Genomic DNA, 20,091 nt, shown 5'->3' on the forward strand with positions numbered 1-20,091 from the left:
TGTTAACTAAAAATCAGGAGCACTTCCTTAATAGGCCGGACTTCATTTCTAAAATGTGGACAGCACAGAAAACTTTCAGGGACCTCGGTTTCCAATCCACTCAAACAGCTTCAGCTGGTCACTTTGCCCTAAACTCATAACTGAGAACCAAACTTACTTGTTCAAAACATATTTCACCACTAGAGGGCTCAGTGGAGAGGAGACCTGTCCTCCTGTCTGTGCTCGTGTCCTCTCCTCCCTTCTTGCTCCTCTAGTTTACCTCTCTTTCCTTTCCTTGTGTCCTATTTTTACATCTTCCTCTCTCCATATTTGCTTTTCCTCTTCCTCACTCTCATCCTTTCCTTTCTCTTTTCGTCTGCTTCCTTTTCATCCCTTTGTTTTCCCCTCCTCTTGCTGCCTGTTTCAGTTCCCCGTTCCTCCACTTCTTTTCTCTTTTTCATCCTTCCATTCTTTTCCTCTCATCCTTCCTCTGACTTTTCCACTCTCCATCTTCTTCTTACTTCCTCACAGTTTACTCCTCTTCCTTTCCTCCAACCGTTCCGTCCACCTTCCCTCTTCACTTTTCTTTTTTCAGTTCCTCTCTCCTTTGTTTCTTTTCTCTTTTCTATCCTTTCCTCCCTTTTCTTCTCATCCTTCTTCTCTTTTCCACTCTCCTCCATTTTTTCCCTCACTTCCTCAGTTTCCTCTCCTTTCCTCCCTCTTCATTTTTTCTCTTCCTCCTTCTACTTTTCTCATTTTTGGCAGTTCATCTCTTTTCCTTTCTTTCCTCCCCTTTCTGCTCACCTCCTCCATGTTTCCTTTCCTCTGTTCTTTCCTCGGTCCTTCTTTTTCTTCCTCGCCATCATTTTAATCTGTTCTTTCTTCCCCTCTGTTTCTCTTGTTCCCACTTCTAAATGCAATTTTCTTTATTTGCAATAAAATAAATAAAAATTAAAAACAAAAACATAAAAAATAATTAAAACAAGTAAATAAAGTCAAGTAAATCTTTAATTTCACTTTTCCTTTCCTCTTTCCTACCTGTCCACCTTCTCTCCCTCTCGACATCTCCCTCTCTTCTTCTTTTCACTTCAGCCCACTTTTCTATCTTTTTCCCTCCTTCCATCCTTTCCTCTTTTTCCTCCTTTCCAAAACACTCCCTCAACTCCCTCATTTTCCTTCCTTCTCGTCATCCATCCTCTCCTCCACTCTTGCCTCTCCCCTTGGTCCCCAGTGTCTTCCCTTCTCCCTTCTTCCTTCATTTCCTCACATCTTTCCTTCCCTCCTTTCCTGTCCATCCTTATCCACTCATCCTTCCCTCCTTACTGGACTCCTCTCTCTTCATATCCCTCCTTCTTTCCCTCTGGCATGTCAGAGCCTGCAGACAGAGAGAGAGAAAGAGGGAGGGAGAGATAAAGAGACGAGGAGGGAGTGAGCAGACTGAAGCTGAGCACTGAGCGGGCTGAGCCGCAGCACTTCTGTCCTGAGAGCTGAGGAGGATCCAGTCTCAAGTGTCACTGAGAGCAATGAGTCGTCAGGAGGACAAGCTGAGAGAGGAGAAGAAGAAAACAGGATCTGTCCTCTGAGAAGTGAGGTTATGTGGACGACATTTTCTGATTCCTGGATGATCTTTAACCTCAGAGTCTGAAACTGTTCTGGCTCAGCTGGATAAATCAGAAGAAGAAGAGAAGTCTATCAAGAACAACGAAAAAGTCTTAATTGACGCCTTTGTGGACTATTTCATTTATTGCCCCCTCTGGAAAGAGGAATAAAGAAGAGAAACTGACGGGAGAAAAGAGAGAAGAGTGTTTCATTGTAGGAACAGCCAAAAGAGGATGTTGCATCCACTCAGATGCAAAGAAAAGAAGAGATAAAAGAAGAAGATAAAGAGATGAAAATAAAGATTGAGTGACTGAAGAAAAGCTCAACCACAAGTGTCCTGCTTTTGCTATTTTTCCTAATCGAGAAGAGGAATACACAAGTGGAATAAAACGGAAAACTAAGAGACAGAAGAGGAGGACGTTTCGAGAACTTCACTCTCTCAAGTCTGGATAAAAAAAGAAGAAAAGGAAATAACTAGAGAAGGAATATCAGTTTGTCAGCTGAGAAAAATCAAGGAAAATAATTCATTTTCACTTTTTGGTTGGAGATTTGAATAAATGATCCTGAAAGCGAGGGAAGAAAAGAATTAAAACTGTCTGATTTTGCAGTTTGCTGAAGGAAAAGTCCAAGGACCAACCAAAAGCATCAAAAGAAGCCACAGAAACGCAGGAGCGAAGAGTCAAAAGTAAAGGAATAAATAGGATCCAGAGGAATAAAAGGAGACTAAGGAGGAAAAAGGGAGGAAAAAAGAGGACAAGGCGGTTTAAAGCAGATAAAAAAGGATGAACCAAGAAGAAAAGGAAGGGTAAAGAGGGAAACAAGGACAAATCAAAAGAATAAGGACTAAAGAACAAAAGCAGAATAAAAAAGGAGGACTGAAGAAGAAGAAGAATCCAGTTTAAAAGGAAAATTCAAGAGGAGAGAAAAAGAAGGACCCAGGTGTGACAATGAGGTTCCTGGTGCTTCTTGCAGCTCCTCTCTCCATCTTTGTCCTCCACATCGCAGCAGTGGCCCCAACGGGCAGCGTGGCCCCGGGCCGGCTGGAGCGCTGGGTCCGCTCAGGCCTCCAGTCACTGCAGTGGGACCAGCTGGACCGGTGCCTCCGCATGTCCTCGCTGTCCGAGGCCGAGTGCAGGAGGCTCGCCCACCTGCCACTGTCCGCCGTGGCTGTCTACGTGTCAGAGCTGCGCACAGCTGCAGGTAGGGAGGGCAAAGGCCACACATCACTGGGTTGGTTTGTTGGTTTATTACTGAGTTAAGTTTGGTGAAGTTTGTAGCAGCCGATGAGGCAAATTATACAATGTACAACCAAAAGATGTTCAAGTTTTCTGTCAAACTATTTTCAGATGTGTTTAAATGCCCATATTGAAGTGGGAAATACAATGAAATCAGCTCTCTAATAATAAAGGTATTAAGAAGGAAAAATCAGCAAAAATGGTGGAATTTAAGAAAGTAACCCTCCCGCAACTCTCTCCTCTCTGCCCTAAGCCCCTACCACCACATGACCACGGGCATAAGGCACTTGATTCCCACACTGATTTATTTAACCTTATTTCATTGGAGACTTGCACATAGCACCTTGTTCAGCCCCTCTTGCCCCTGCGCTCTCTCTCTCTGTTAGCAGATGAGATGTGAATTAGCCATCCACACTGCTACATACCTTTGATCAGCAGCAGTGGCTTGAATTCGGCCAGTCCAAACTTGCAAGTGCAAGGTGTCACAGCGGGCTGGTGGCCAGGAGCACCGCCGGGTCTAACCTGTGTAACGGCAGCAACAGAAAGTTTGCTGATCCGGCGGGGAGTCGGGGCTGTCTGGTCCCCTGGAACTGGGGTTTGTGCTGGCTGGATTTGAGTTACTGTGTTCGCTGACCAAAAGTCAGTCTCTGGGAGCTGTTGCCCACTCTCTTCACCAGCAAGGTGGTCTATAGTGGCGGGGAGCGAGGCTAATGACACACTGTGATTCAAGGCTCTCGCTACTGTTGGCTACATAAACGTGAACTTGAAGCTGCAGCTGTGAACCTTTGGTTTTGATTCGTAGAAGGCTGAAGTATTAGCAACATTTTTTCTTCAACTCTGAAACTCTTGACTGATACTGACACGTGTTTTTGTTTTTTGTTTTTTTTTTTTCAGACTCTTTTTAATAAGTCCGTCTTCCTTTTTTGGGTTGCTTTGCAGTGTAGACAGTTGTTGCCAATGCTGGAATATCAACTTTCTCTTAAGGAATTTCTGCCATTGAATCAGACCTCTAACCAATGGATGTGCACACGCATCTGCGTGACTGGCCAAAGTCTCTCATCAAAGGCTAGATTTTCTAAAGCCTGAACACAGAGCCAAGAGGAGGTGCAGAAGTCTAGCTTCTTCTCAGTCCACTTGAATTACAATATGCTCAAAGTTTATTATGGGATCTTTGCCCAGTGATGCCATAAGAAAACTGCCTACCCCAGCTTTAATGTTCAAGTTTGCCAGACCACTTCATAATGTACTCTTAATATTAATTCTAATGATCTATTTATTTAAATATGATTGGTTTTGATTAGTGTCATTATTTAAATTCTAACATTATATTCATTTATTCTAACAGTGATTGTTCAAAAACAAATACAAAATGCAATTAAAATCTCCATAATAAATCGTTTGTTCATGTAGCAACTAATCAAAATTTGGATAAAGAATTGACCTTTTGTCACAAAAGACATTTTAACTCGTCAAAGTATGTCTGATGTCTGAACTCTGTTTAGCTGCTTCAGTTTTGTGCATGCTGGCTCACTGTCACACTGTCATGGCTCACTGGGAGACTTGAATAGAATAGAGCCATTGTTGATGTCATTATAAACACCTGTGCTTTTTCTACTATGACAACTCAAAATGTCTGCTGTGGAAAGGTCTGTGTGTAAAAAGTTAAAATCAACATGTATTTAATTATTTTTAAATAATAAATACGTTTTGAAATTATAATATAAATATATAAAGTAATTTAAAATTAATACTAATTGAACATTAACATATCAAACATTGAACAAATATTCTCAAATGTTTAACTCAGTTTGAGTTTATTGTGACCATGTTGAATAGGAATTATTTCTGTCATATATTATACTGTTACAGTGTTACTCAATATAGTTAAAGTCAAAGTGAAGTCATTGTTTGAAATGGTATACCTCAAATGGTGTCAGTATAATATTAATACAATATGTAATCTACCTATTGGGTCTAAGAGTGTCTGTGGTGATCAGTAATGATTGGGTGACTTTACAGAGTTTGATTCCTTGTTGATTCTTTTAAAGTGATGTGAGGTATTCCTATATTATATTACTTTATGTTTACAATAACACACTTATGCACAATAATCTTATATAGTTCATTTTCCTAGTAACAGTCTATTCTTCCAAAACCCTCTAGGTAACTCAGGCAAAGTTCTGGCCATCCTACCAGACTCCTCAAGTGGCTCCATGAGCTCCAAACCACGGGGAGGTTTTAGTGTCAGCCAGGTGCTGAATGGAGGAGATGGTTCCCACAGACACCAGCAGCCTTTCCCCGGCTCCACGGCCCATGATGCCGTGCTGGTACTGGATCCGAGCCCCGGGGAGAACTTTGGACACCCAGTGGTCCTCTTCTATGTGGATGTGAATGTGACGAAGAAGAGATGCTCCCACCTGGATGGCATTTACCTGGGTAAGTCAGAAGACACTAATGGTAGTGGTGTTGTTATTTTAGTGGTGGTGATAGAAGTCAGAGGACAGGAGCAAAAGTAGTAGTGTGAGTAATCACAAATGAGGTGCCACAGGGATCTGTTCTAGGTCCATTACACTTTACAATATTGTAAATGTTTTTAACTCCAATCCTGGCCTTCAGAGGCTAGCTGACTGGGATGAAGGCTGAAGTAAGTGGGCCAAAGTTCAGGCTGAAGGACAGTATGCTGATGGCCACAATGCTGAAGGCCAGTTTGCTGCAGCTAGCATGCTAGAAGCTAGCCAATTGGGGTACAAGGTGGAGGCTTGCGGGCCAGAGGCTAGCCAACTGGATTGCAGGCTGGAGGTTTGCCAACTGGGAAGCAGGCAAAGGGCTAAAATACTCAGAAAAGACGGGATCATGACGCAAAGATAGCAGCCTTGCAGCTCTGAACAGGAAGGTGGTGGGGAACCCAAGGTTAGTGGACCAGATTGCAGGTTGAAGTGGAAGCTAGTTGCTCACAGCCCAGAGTACAGGTTGGCTGCCAGCAGAGGGGAAAGAAGGCTGGGGATCAGGAGAGTTTATAAAGTCTTTAAGCCACACAGGTGAAAAACCCCTCAGGGATGGTTTACATCAGGGATCCTCAAGTTGCTTTGCCCAAGGATCACATTTGCAAAATGCCAGAAGGCCAGGGGCCAGTTGTAAAAGCCCCACACAGGTCGGATGATCACAGGGACGTTTCTAGGATCCAAGGACTTTTGGGGCTTAGCTCGGACCTCTGTCATGGGTCCAGGGGATCCTTCTCTGGCAAAAAAGTACAAAAAACTTCCATTGTGAATAATTTTAGTTTCATTGTGAATTAGAAAATGGCTGGGAGGGGGGGCTACCCTGCATCCTGTCATGGTCCAGATATGCCCCACAGGCCACTAGTTAAGTATCACTGGTTTACATGATGCTTTCCTGCATGCTAACTTCAGAGCAGCCTCTTTAAACTCCCTTCTAGGGACTCCTTTCCATCCCTCGTACCAGCACATGAGGGAACAGAGAATGTGAAGTTACGTCACGCCGAGTGAGACGGGGTTGGAATGTTCCAAGGATCGTGCTCTGTTATCTCTATTAGCAAAGTGTACGCACCATACAGCCTATGGTATGCACTCCGTCCAAAAACAAGATAGTTAATGTTCAGGTATGTAAGTGGAGGGACTGCAGCGGGGTCTGTAATCCAGCTCTCAACTGCCAAGTCACATGGATCTAAGCTTTTTATCATGATTAGTTTGTCTGAATACCACTGTGGCAGGAACAATAACATGTCCAAAAAGTTTGACGTATGACTTCATATTCTATAATCAAAACAGTTAATCTTTAAATAAGGTGTTTGCTGAGTCCCTATTACAGTTTGTACTGCAGCTAATGTGCATGAATCTGCATGTGTGTGCTGTCTGTGTGTGCATATTTAGTGTGTGTATGCCTTTTTATAGCATGTGTAAGTGTAGTTTGCCTTTAGCTGAAGCAGAAGAGAAAGTTAAAGTTGGATGTGCGTGGTCTCACCCTCTGAAAGCTCCATTTATAGCTCATTGTTAAAGACACTTTCCTGCTCAGTGGGAGTCCACCTGCAGCTACCTCTTCAGCACTTTATGCCCACAGCAACATCTGATATATCTCTGTGTGCTTGTGTGTGTGTTATTGCATTTGTGATAACCAACTTGAGGTTTATGGGTTTTTAGGACTTCTTTCAGAATTATATTTCAATATCAAGTTAAAATTGAAGGATGATTCCAGTTTATTCTACTGAAACTGTCCTTCATGTTCAGAGTGAGGGTTCAGGTAAGGCATTCAGGTCTGAAAGCCTGAATCAAGTCATGGCCTCACTTACAGGAGTATATCCAATAATGTCTTATTTGTCCATCCACACTTAATTATTTTTTAAGTGTGTCATCTGTAACTCTTTTTCTTTTGTCTCAGTGCACCACTGAGGATTTACTGTAAACTTCAACTAACTAACTAACTAACATTTTTTACAAATGATTGAAACGCAATTTTGCACCTATACAAACATAGATTAAAATCTTGTGTCGGGTGCTTGTGGAGAATGGGAAACAACAGGAGCAACAAGAAGTCGATACAGGCAAAAACGAGGAAGGAAATATTAAAAATCCTTTATTGTCGTGGCTAAATCAATAAAAGAGCCGACATGTTTTGACCACCGCAGGTCTTCCTCGGGGCTTTCAAAACATACAACACCGACACATTCTCACTCCAACCTCGTCAGATACTGATGCTTTCGTCATGGACTTTCCACGTCCAGATACGATGTGAATGCTACCCTAGCACTTGGTTAGGTTTAGGCAACAAAAGCACATGGTTGGGTTTAGGAAACAAAAGCATACGGTTAGGTTTAGGCAACAAAAGCATACGCTTAGGTTTAGGAAACAAAAGCACACGGTTGGGTTTAGGAAACAAAAGCACATGGTTAGGTTTAGGCAACAAAAGCACACGGTTGGGTTTAGGCAACAAAAGCACATGGTTAGGTTTAGGAAACAAAAGCACACGGTTGGGTTTAGGAAACAAAAGCACATGGTTAGGTTTAGGCAACAAAAGCACACGGTTGGGTTTAGGAAACAAAAGCATACGGTTAGGTTTAGGCAACAAAAGCATACGGTTAGGTTTAGGCAACAAAAGTATGTGGCTAGGTTTAGGCAAAAAAAGCACATGGTCAGGTTGAGGAAACAAAAACACATGGTTGGGTTTAGGCAACAAAAGCACATGGCTAGGTTTAGGAAACAAAAGCCCATGGTTAGGTCTGGCAACAAAACATGTGGTTAGGTTTAGGAAAAAAGAACTGTAGAATCTTACAGGACACTGCACCGCTCTATTGGGTGAAAGTTGGTGTTTGCTGGACCCATCTACCACCCCACTTGGCCTTTTACCGCCTTAAATTTCGTCTTTGTCCCGCCACGTTTCCCGCTGACACCACCAGGTGCCATTAAACTATAACGGCAACTGGTGGTGTATCATGCCAATGTTAAAGGACAGCTTTTTCGTTGGTTTCTGAGGCCACAAGTCACTGCCTAAGTGTCGGATTTCGACGATTTCAGAGTGAGACCAAGCTCTTTTAGCTGCCCATCATACACAGCAACATACTGTGGTGCTTTACAGAGACATTCAGGAGAAGTAACAAAGCAGTGTTCGTGACACTGAAGGCAAAGTGAGAGTATTTTGGTCATATTTGTAAAAGCGTTGACAATCAACCATGAGCTTTTCTAAAAAGCTCCACTTTTGGTGATGGTAAACAAAAGCTTTAGTGTCGATAAAAGGCCAAAAGTGAGAGTTAAAGTAACGTTTCCAAAGTGCTTTATTCATGTAGAAATAGTCGAAAGGGACAGGAAGTGCATGTATTCTGTGATAGTCCTCACAAGACCTGTAAAAGAGACGTGTTTGAAAGTGCAAGTTGTTGACCTCCCGCTGTGAGAGAGGTTAGGGCCAGATGTTGAGGTGAATTTGGCCCTGTGTTACACGAACATACACCTGTCAATTATTCATACACACACACACACACAGCACTGTGCCCCCTGCTGGGTCCTGTAGATGGTTTTGGACCAAAGTCTTTTAGAGTGAAACTTTTTATAGACCTCATTTAACTTGGTGAGGACTGAAAGAAAGAGGGAGAGGGAGGAAGAAAAGTTCAAGTACAGATTCTTTATTTATCATGTGCACAATTACAGAAAAACCATCTTAGGCCCAACGCTGTGTATTATTTTTACCCCTACCCCTTGGTTTTGAGTGTCCCTTTGCCCCTTGGAATAGATTTACAGTACAAGGGGGAGGGGGACTCAAGAATCAGTTGAGCCTGTAACACATTTGATTTGGTTTGATATCAACAATACATTTTTACCTTTTCAGCTGAGATGGGGAGCCCAAGCGGACAGTGTTTGCCCCCCACTGATCTTCCTCTTTGCTGCACTGCTCTCATCAACATGTCTTCCCATTTCTGTATCCTCAGGTGACGAGTGTTTGACTCTGGCTTTGAAGGGTCGTTGTCAGAACCAGCTAAAGCGTCGGCAAGCCGGGCCAGAGAGACTTATGGGTAATGGACACAGTCGGTTAGCAGGCGGGGCACTGCGGGGTAGTACCATTGCTTCCAGCAGTGGGAGCCGTCTGGTGGAGCGGGCCGTTGGAGGGCTCTGTGAAGTCCACTTCCTTCCACTAGTGGTCGGAGTCGGAGACAGCAACCGAACGCAGAGACTTAGATGTGTTGGTAGGTTTTAAATCATTCCCTTTACCAGGTATTTGGTTATAAACCAAAATATTAATTTTGACCTAATGACAGATGAGCTAGATGAAACTTTTAGGGATTACCAACATTATTAATTAATTGATTTATTGTCTGTATCAAATTTTATCACAATTCATGCAATAGTTGTGAAGATATTTCACTTACAACCAGAAATGTCGACCTGTTGGTGGTGCTAAAGAAAAGTTACGAGATCACCAAAGTCATTAGGATTCATCCTCTGGGGATCCTGAATATCAGTGCCAAATTTGACATGACAAAATCCTTTTTGTTTAACCAGAAAGAGACCAGAAATCACCATCGCCATCCTTACCAAACTGTCTTCCAAACAGTCTTTGTTCATCTTCCCACTGTTCCAACAATCACCGGCTCTGTTTTTGTTGAAATGAACCCTTAATTCACCGAGTTAGATGTGACAATATGCCGGCTCTATGCACGCTAAAATTACTGCTTATTTAAATAGAGTCTGGTGAGTTTGGTGATGGCAATTTCTGGTCCATTTCTGGTTAAACAAAAAGGATCTTACTCTAAAAGGAACTTTAATAAAAAGGTCGATCTCTGTAGGGTCCTTTCTATAAGTGGTCAAATACTTAGAATAACAATCTGAGCCTGTCAATGGCAAAATTTGTGTTTTTGGTGAACGTAAATTGACGTTACGAACAATTCCCAAGTGGCTACATTGCAGCCTGTTTCTTGCTGCCAGCTGCAGCCCTCAGGCTCAATACTGGGCCAAAACTTGCTGTTTCCATTAATCATTTACACACAAAGACATGGGAAAATAGAGCCCAGGTTGGAAAATACCGAACCCACCCTTTATACATCCTCCTCCTGGTAACAGAATATCCATTTCAAGCAATCAAGTTGAGTTTATAGTATGTTTTAGATTTGAGGAAAACACTCTAACATGTTGTCAAATAGTCTTGCTAAAATTAAGGATGTTATATTGTTGAGCTTCATAGGTTGATAGGCATTCTGTTGCACTTTTCCTGGTAGGAGGCTTTTTGGAGTGAAATTCAGAATTATTCTCATGTTATGCCAAGACCACCCACACCTGCAGCCTCTGCCAACAACCTGGGCCTCGTGAGAAAAACTGCTGGGAAAATGTTATCGTTCTGTTATGGCAAACATAGACAATCCTCACAATAAAACCACAAACCCACCTCTGGCATGCTGTAAACATGTGGAGATTAAGTATACCTTACTTTTTGATTGTGCCCAATTAAACCCACTGTCCACTGAGCACACTGACATACCAAGAAAGATTGGACCTGATGTCAGGAAATTGAATGTTTTAGTGCTGAAGCTCTGCTCTATTTAGATATTGCTGTCTGACATCATTGCTTTCTGCTCCAACAGACCACGCGGAGTTTGCGAGGTGCCCTCAGCCGCTGCCGATGGGCTCTCCCAGTTTGCCCGTCTCAAGCTGTGAGCTAAATAAAAACACCAGACGCTGCCACCAGCAGCCGCTGGCCACTCACCTCTCCTGTCGGCTCTACCAGACCTGTGACCATGCTGTGCTCATCTCAGGTACGACAGTTTGGGTGTGCTTTTTCATATTTGCCTTGTTCTCACCAGAAATCACCCAACAGACACCTGACAATCTCGTCAAATATGCCCCCAGTATCTCAATGTAAGCCTTAATATCTTCCTAATGGAACAAAACGCAATCAGTGTTAAACACAGTTACAGCAGCTTACAAGTCTCTGCACCACCTGCGTTAATCAAATATCAGGGAACATTGTGACTCAGCACCAAAAAACAAGTTGCGTGTGGCTCCCCAAGCTGATGTTAGACAGACACAGAGCCTGGTTTTCTGGCGCTGCTGTTTCTCTGGCAGAAGACACTCTGTTGTGGCTAATCAAAATCAAACCGCTAATACAGACAGGACTGCTGTGCCCTTTGATAATGTGTGTGTGTACGCTGCAGGTGGCTGGCAGCAGCAGATGACATTCCAGCGTCATGTTCAGAATCTTCAGAGGTTCTACAGGATGCTGCAGAACAACGGCTTCCATAAAGATCACATCAAGACCTTCTTTGCCAGCAGTGGACAGCTTCCTGGTAGGACTGTGTTGCTTATGGCAAAAACATTTTGTTCAAAAAATCCTGTGAGACTATTACTTCACTGTCACTGTCACCCCTGATTTGGACCAGGCAACTGAACCAACAAACAGAGGACCTAGAGTTGTCTTGCTTCGGTCCGGATCAGGGACTAATTTTGTTACAAAGTTGTATAATTGCCGAGAGTTGGTTCGTGTTCTCACGGCAGCATTTACAAGTGGACTAGATCAAATGCCTTGTGTGAGAAAGCTGCTCTTGATTGGTCAGAATTTCCATGTGGGAAAAATCCAGGAAGTAAAGCAAACGTTGAAGAAGAGTACACTTGCAAGATAAATGTGACACTTTCTAATGTCACAATGGAGGGACAACTACGCAGGTTGATTTTAGCGCTGCTCATCGTGGACTATATTGCTGTCATTGTTCATTTTAGTCAAAGCATACAGTTTGAAAACGAGGCGCAGCTCCAACTAGAAAACAATGTTTTGATGCATTGGATGTGCTGAATGTGCATATTAAGGCAGTACAGGAGGAGGTGCACATTAATAATCCTCCAGGACTGTAACATGCTCATGTTTAACCCAAACAATGTGTCATGTGACTGCAGTTGGTTCACATCCAGGTCGGAACACATTCTCACCACAAAGAACCGCACCAGAGTTCGTTGGTGCGCACCTGAGTGTGATTGCTGTGTTCACACCTGCCCAAACAAACCGCATTTAGGGGGGCAAATGAACTTGAGTTCAATTGAACTGAATCAAACTTGTAAATTCTGTTGTGAGAACACGAACCAACTCCAGGCAATTATACAACTGTGTGACAAAATTAGTCCCTCATTGGAACCAAAGCAAGCAAACACTAGATCTGAAAGCATCCTTCGTTTCTCATGGGACACTAGCACCAGTCTCCTGGGTCAAAGTCCTGTGCTTGTTGGACCCATCCATCCCCCTTCCACCCACCCTAAGCAGACTTTGGTACTCTTTATACTACGTTCTTTGCTCTGATTATCTAATAATGACATGGATGGGTTTAAATTGGAGTTGGTTGAAAACCTGGTCCATGTTATATAGACGCCAAAGGTGTCCCTTGTATCACACTGCCCAAGAGCCATCTTTTGACACTCTAGGAGTAAGACCAGCTAAATAAGAAATAAAACTGATTTTGCAGTAGACAAAGAAAAGCTAGCTGTGAGCAGGTTTTCCTCTGTTTGATTCCAAAACAGCCAAGATTGGACAGACCAACCGACCATCTCTACAACATTCTAACTCTTCTTTCCTGTTTCCTCCCCCTCACAGAGGACGTAGAGGGTGTGTACTCGGCGACGGAGAAAGCAGTGATTCGTAACCATGTGTCGTACGTCTGCAGGAAGCAGCACTGTGCTGACACACTGGTTATCTACCTAAACTCGCCAACACGCAACGACGGCACTATGCTGCTGTGGGACGCCAACCTCAACGGCATTGTAAGAGACACACGCACACATGGTGATCAGTGAAAAAGATGAATAGAAGAAAATAATTTAATGGAAAGAGGCGGACATTTCTTAGTTGTACATTGTTGCTGCCACTCAAGTTGTACACTGGTATTTTCCCCTATACTGACAGTTAAAATTGTTTGTGTGTGTGTGTGTGTGTGTGTGTGAGGGGATATCACGCAGCAGTGTCGAGCAAACACACAGATAAAGACTTTAAAGCAGATGCCCAACACTGAATGGAAAATGATGTATCGGACTCACATGGGAGCCATTATCAGCCTGATAAGATGATTTCTCTGACCACACACACACACACACACACACACACACACACACACACACACACGGACCACCCAGACAACAGTATTCCTGTCATTGTTTCTCAGAATGAGGATATGAGCTCATCTGGTTGAAAGCAGTTATTACAGAGAAATGTTCAACATGGTCACACTGGGTCCAGCAGGCTGAGATTATGGCTGTAAACACACCCTGATAAACAGGAATTTGAATTTTGTTTTTTTGTTAGTACATTTTTTAAGTGAAACCTGAAGGATGAGAATCATAAAGTTCATACAACTGGTATTTAGCGTGTATAATACGACAAACATGTTAGCTAACCATAAAATGTGTATTTATTTTTCCAGATTATTTTATTTGGTTAATTAATTGGTTTATGAATTGTTATTATTTTATATTTAGGGCTGAAATATATTTGGGATTCATTTTCCATACAAAAAGAGTACCTACGTTAAGGCTGAGTGCAGCTACATGACTCAGAATCATGATTATCGTCCCCTAACCTAGCCTATGACATATGAAGTAAATTCAGAAATGGGTAACATCTTTTTTAGGTTTCCACATAGAACATAGGGACCCTGAGATAGCACATGTGTAGAACTGGAGAACATAGGATCCTTAGGACCTTGGGAACATATGACCATGGAAACGGACCTCAAACATAAGACGCGGGAAGCATAGGACCTTGGGAATAGAGAACCTTTGGTCCTATTCCCATCATATGCCATATACGTTTGAGGAGCATAGGACCCTGGCAGCATAGGATCTTGGGAAAATAGGACTTTGGGAACATATGACCATGGGAATGGATCTAGAATATAGGACCCTTGGTCATGTTCCCATTATGTACCATATACATTTGGGAAACTTAGGACTCTGTGAGCACAGGACCTTGGGGACATAGAATTCTGAGCATAAGACATTGGGAACATTGGGAATGGACCCTGGAAACACAAGATATTGGGAAAATAGGACCCTTGGTCATGTTTACACCAAGGACCATATAGATCTGGGGAACATAGAACCTTATGAACATAGGACTTTGGAAGAGCACCTACGTAGAACTGCGAGAACAGAGGACCTTGAGAACATAGGACCCCTTGCCATGTTCCCATTATGTACCATATAAATCTGGGGAACATAGCACCCTGGAACATTTGGGGATACATCTAGGAGGCTGGCTAATTGAACAGTGTTTCCCACTCAGCAGTTCGTAACAATGGTCTAAATAATATGATATTAACACAGCATAGAAGCCAGACATACAGGTTACCTGAGCAATTACAACAAACAGGCATCATCTAAAATCAATTCCAGGAATAAGTGATAACATAGTCGAAAACAGACATGTATTTTCCATTTTATGGTTACATATCAGAATATGTATATTAGGAGATGACCAAAAATTCGGAATTCAGAAGTTATTCCTTATGTTTTGACACCAAGTCTCTTCCTCCACTTAATTTCTTTCCAGGCTGATCTGAAGGAACGATATTCAGTCAACGAGCTGCTGGCCGACCTGGCTGGCTGCAGGGCAACTCGTGTTTTGCTGTTTGTGGATCAGAGCTACAGCGGCGTTCTGTCAAAGAGGCTGCGGGGGTCTCAGAAACACCCCAACGTGGTTTTGATCCAAAGCCAGACACGGCAGACCCACAACCAACAGAGATTGAACCCTGGCAGCTGGTCCTACATCAGCCCTGCGAGCTGCCTGCTGGACCACCTGGGAAAGGTAATTCATCACGTTTATATTCTTATTCCTCCACGCCGACAATAGCTGTGGCCAAAGGCAGTATGTTGTTGGGTTGTGATCCTGATACCTGATGAAATTTTTTAAAATTCGGCACAAATGTTCACTTGGACTCAGTAATTAACTGATTAGATTTTGGTGTTTAAAGGTCAGGGTCACTGTGACTTTGTGTCAGTATCATTCACTTAAATGGATGTATCAAGAAAGCCTGAAGGGAGTTTCCTCAAATTTAGCACAAATGTCCTTAGCCTTAGGCTTTCCATGCAGGCGTGTGGAAGGGCAGGGAGATGTGCTCTTTCCACCTTAAGCTTAGACTTTTTGTGTAGGCATAGGAAAAGCAGAGAGGCCCCAGAACAGAGCCATACCGCCAAATATGATACTGCAAATGGAAAAAAAAGTTTTCTTTGACTAAAGTGTTTCTGACTGAAACTGAAACTGAATCTTCTAATTACCTCTCCCACCTATGATGTCATCATCAGGGTCCTGGGATGTCTCACCTCCTGGAGCCATGGGCTGGCCTCTTAAATGTGACACTGGCCGGCGCCCCCTGCAATGCCACGCCACCTCTGACGGATGGCGAGATGCGGCGAGAATACCAGGGCTGCCAGAACCTGCCGACCGCGCTCTGGCACCAGAAACACAGGAGGACCAACTGAGACAGAGACACTGAGACTGACTGAGAGAGTGAGAGGCTGAGTGAGAAGCAAATTAATTATGGACACACATGCACACACACACACACACACACACACACACACACACACACAAACACACACAGACTGACACAGGGCGTTTGCAGTGCAGACATGCATATCTGCCAGTATATTAACTTAGGACTTAGTGTGCTTGGTTGACTTGGTGTATGTGTATGTGTATGTGTGTGTTCTGTCCTAACTCAGACAGTAACCATGGCGATGACAGCTCATCCCAACAGGAGTGTCCTGAACACCATGTGAAGCGTACGTGTGTTTGTGAGTTCAGCGGGAGGACAACCACTCTCTTACACCAGTGCTAGCTTATGCTTGGGTCAGTATGTGTGTGCATGTCTGTGTGTGTGTGTGTGTGTGTGTGTGTGTGTGCGTGTGTGTGCTATGCCACATCTCCTGGGCACTTAAACATTTGAGAGCCAATCATCTTTCTCTATTTTTATCTCTACAACAGTTACATCTTCCTCCTTCTTTCCCTCCTCTCTTCATTCTGTCCTTTGCTTCACCTTCTCTCAGCTCCTTGTCTTTCCTGATCTCGTTCTCTAACCGCTTCTCTACTTTGTGTCCTTCTTCTCATTTTTCTCCCCCCTTCTCCATTTCCCTCCCTCTCTTCTTTCTTAAATTTCTTCTTGTGTTTCTTTTTTTTGGCATCTGACTCCTTTCTCCATCCATCAGTTTTTCCTCCTCTTTATGTCTCTTTGTTTTGACAGTGTTTGAAAAAGTTGAATACTGGAATAATGTCATCACAAGATATAAAAACTGACAAAACTCCAAAACATATTTGCACAAAAGAAAAACCTAAATGGAAACACTACAGATTTTTCGAGAAGAAGTTCTCACAGTTGGACAAAAATCGTAGTCTCTATAGCTGCACCTCACAGTTAACAGTGTACTGCAGGATTTTCAAAAAACAATGTCTAGACCTCTCAATCACCACTTATGACTCACTAGAAGTGTGTACTTTTCTATATAGACTCCACCCTCTGCCTGTATTGTTTGAGACATTCCTGGGTACAGCAGGCAAGTGAGGTTTAGACAACACATTCTCACTCCGACTTCGTCACATATTGACGTTTGGTCATGGTCCAGATATGACGTGCAAGGTACCCTGGGTGCGTTGGTTGTTGACAACAGTTAAGTTCTGCCTGTTACATGCATTGTCTTCTTTCAAGATACACTTCTGTTTTCACAGGCAATTTAACGTTTACATACAGTCTCTTTCAAAATAAACACACTACATCAGTACAACACCACAAATTAACCTTTTCTTCCTTCAACAATAAACGCACGTGGTAAGGTTTAGGAAAAAAGAACAGGGTTTGGCTTTGTAATGTTACAGGACACAAACGCCGCTCTCCAGGGTGAAAGTTGGTGTTTGTTGGACCCATCCATCACCACTCCTGCCCGCCCTACTTGGACTTTCGCCGCCTTAACTTTAGTTCTTGTCCCGCCGCGTCTCTCCTTCGTATCATGCCGATGTTATAGGATGGCTGCCCAAGTCACTGCCCAAGTGTCGGATTTTGACGACTTCAGAGTGAAACCAGGTTGTTCGCAACACTGATCATGTGTTGCAATGTGTCATGTGCTGCAGTGTTTCCTCTGTGTGTCACACAGTTACACTAAAGGGAACCTTGTGCGTCACGATCGGACCCCTAGGGGCATGACAAAGCATTGGTATCTGACGACCTGGTAATGAGACATGCTGAATGCCCCTGTGGGTGTAGTTATGCTCAGTAAAATTAGGTAAGAATCACACGGAGAAAGCAGATGAACCTTGGTCTACTGAACACACAACCAGATTTTCTAGAGAGGAAAGTTGATACTCAACAACATTTGTGAATAACCTGAGTGACAAGTTTTAAATGAATCCTCAGTATAACTCGATTGACTGAACCACATTTTTGATAGCTGTCATTGTTCATGTTTGCCCCGTGGTCTCTATTGTCTATTGTCTGACAGGAACGATGGTCAAACTTACAAAATAAAATTCAGGTTGTAAAAAAAAGGTAACAAACATTTAAGCAGACTGGTGCCTGTAGTCAGTAAATTTATTTTGCAGATTTCGAGATGGAGGACCTTTTATGCTTCTTAACCTGAGGAGGAGGGAAAGAGAGAGACACTGAGACAGAAACTGGTTGGCAGTGGTCATGATTAAGATATGAAGCACTGAGACTGCCCTCACTGCTACACAGACTGGCTATGGCATTTTAATAAGGGCACAACTTGCGTGTGTGTATGTATGTGTGCGTGCTCAATCACAGACAGGCATCACATGAAACATGCACACGTTCTAATATTAACCCGTCCCTACACTAAAAACGTACATGTGGTCCTCTACATTTGGTGGTACTCTGTGATGTGTGTCTGTACATTACCTCCTGTCCTTTCTTGATCCCAGTAACCATGTATACCACGGCCCAGTGTACATCTCATCCCCTCCCTGCTGTGTTTGTACTGATGTCTGTTATTGTACTGATCTGTTTTACATTAGAGATTTGTTTATTCAAGAGATGGGAGTTGATTGGAAGAACACCCTTCCAAATGCGTGGGACATTTTGGACCAGAACTGTGTCCAACAAGTTGACATGTGCATATTCACAGTTTGTGTAATGATCTGTACAGAGTATGAGATGTAATTTAGCAGAAATGTTTCTAGTTGCATGCAGCAAATCACAATCTAGTCAATAAAGTACTTTTAGAAATCAGTGACGTCCATGAGATTTATTTATCTGGCTTCAAACTCTATAGCACCGACCTGATGAGCATCACAGCTGCTGATTCTTGGGAAACATGCTGAGCCCCGCCCTTTGCGATGGTCCAACAAGCTGTTGGAGTAAGCATGGAGCCCACACTGTAACTAACTGCACTCCCTGAAGAAATATTATCATATTTTTGGAAGAATGAAAGAGTGATTCCAGAGAGAAGCAGACAGAGGGGTCTACAGTCTGTGTTTGAAGGATATATCCAGGATGTCAAACTGACTCAGCAGCAACAACAGGTTAAAAAGACAAAGATAGTTAGAAGCTAAAGCCGAACTATAGGCTACAGATCACAGTGTAAAAGTGAACCACCACATCACTGCTGATCGCCACACAAGACAATGAATATAAAGGGAAGCTTTGCTGATATTGAACCAGCTGTGTGGCATCACAGTGTGTGCAGATGAACAGTGTTTGGCTTCGCCCCCGTGCTGCTGCCAGCACCTGGACCAGGGATCTCCTGGGGAAGTCAAACAATGTTCATCTGCGCACACTGTGATGACACACAGCTGGTTGAATATCAGTCTCCCTGCTTCCCTTCACTGGTTCCTGTACAGCAGGGTCAGTCTTTGTTTCATAATCATTAAAAAACAAAAGCAGCATGTGTATACATTCAGTAGGCTATACCTTCAGTAGCTAGCTAGCTAACCCTACACTTTTCAGGGTTTGATTTTGGTTTTGGAACAGGGAAGAAACATATATCTTTTTCCAACCTCTCCAGGTAACGAGTATCATTAATACACGATGTGCCCCAGGCACAACATTTAGCTCCAAATCCACAAAACCAGCCTGAAAATGAAGGAAATCTGAAACGACTGCATTAGAGTCAATGGAGCACAGCTGTGGCCTGATGCTACATTATGATTAGCCAGTCTGCATCCAGGGGGTGGGACTTAGCGAAGAGTCAATTGGGGGAACAGGGAAAAGCAGAGTTGTAGCTGTAAGCTACTATGATATGTCAACCAAATCACCAGAGGAAATATTGGAATCATGTGTTTCTGTAAATCACAGATACATTACATTTGTATGTTATTATGTAGCCAGGGTTCCTAAAACTGTTTTTTTCAATAGACTTTATTTTAATTTTTCCATTCAGAGGATAAGATGCAGAATTACAGTTGACATCTCCCTCCCCATTCCCTCCTCCTCTCCCTTCCACTGTCTATACATGTACATTAAAATAGCAAAGTTTATGTCTTCTGTTTTCTCATTCTAGCAAAGACGAGTCAATAGACTGTACATGTTAATACCAACAGACAAACCAACATACAAAACAATGCGCATTTACAAGGTGGTCAGACTGTAAATTCCCTCCTTTAATGTCTCAGTGTTAAAGGGGAACCACTGTATCATTATATTAAGGTTTAACTCAAGCAAAGGACAGGTTTCCTATGTATCTTATAAAAGAAGACCAGGTTGTATAAAACTTTGTCTCAGATCCTTCTGGTGAATATCTTACTTTGTCCAATTTAAGAGTGCTTGTCATCTTTCTGATCCACTGGATAAACAAAGGGA

General features: G+C 42.9%; 1 protein-coding gene across 1 annotated transcript; it reads left to right on the forward strand.

Moving 5' to 3' along the window:
• The first annotated feature begins 1,340 nt into the window (after nt 1-1,340).
• si:ch211-67e16.11 (uncharacterized) lies at nt 1,341-17,214 on the forward strand. Its single transcript, XM_049595091.1, has 8 exons — nt 1,341-2,778; nt 4,977-5,249; nt 9,247-9,501; nt 10,894-11,064; nt 11,464-11,595; nt 12,888-13,054; nt 14,838-15,092; nt 15,590-17,214. Exons 1-8 carry the CDS (start codon nt 2,526-2,528, stop codon nt 15,764-15,766), a joined length of 1,683 nt encoding a protein of 560 aa, XP_049451048.1. The 5' UTR covers nt 1,341-2,525; the 3' UTR covers nt 15,767-17,214.
• The last annotated feature ends 2,877 nt before the right edge of the window (nt 17,215-20,091 follow it).

The sequence above is a fragment of the Epinephelus fuscoguttatus genome, linkage group LG13 (assembly GCF_011397635.1).
Source record: "Epinephelus fuscoguttatus linkage group LG13, E.fuscoguttatus.final_Chr_v1".
In the NCBI taxonomy this organism is placed as follows: Eukaryota; Metazoa; Chordata; class Actinopteri; order Perciformes; family Serranidae; genus Epinephelus; species Epinephelus fuscoguttatus.

Excerpts from the sequence above, each read along its gene's own strand:
- si:ch211-67e16.11 (XM_049595091.1), top strand. The coding sequence starts at position 2,526 with ATGAGGTTCCTGGTGCTTCTTGCAGCTCCTCTCTCCATCTTTGTCCTC. Across the intron at positions 13,055-14,837 it reads ACGCCAACCTCAACGGCATT|GCTGATCTGAAGGAACGATA; the intron begins GTAAGAGACACA and ends ATTTCTTTCCAG. Across the intron at positions 15,093-15,589 it reads TGCTGGACCACCTGGGAAAG|GGTCCTGGGATGTCTCACCT; the intron begins GTAATTCATCAC and ends TGTCATCATCAG.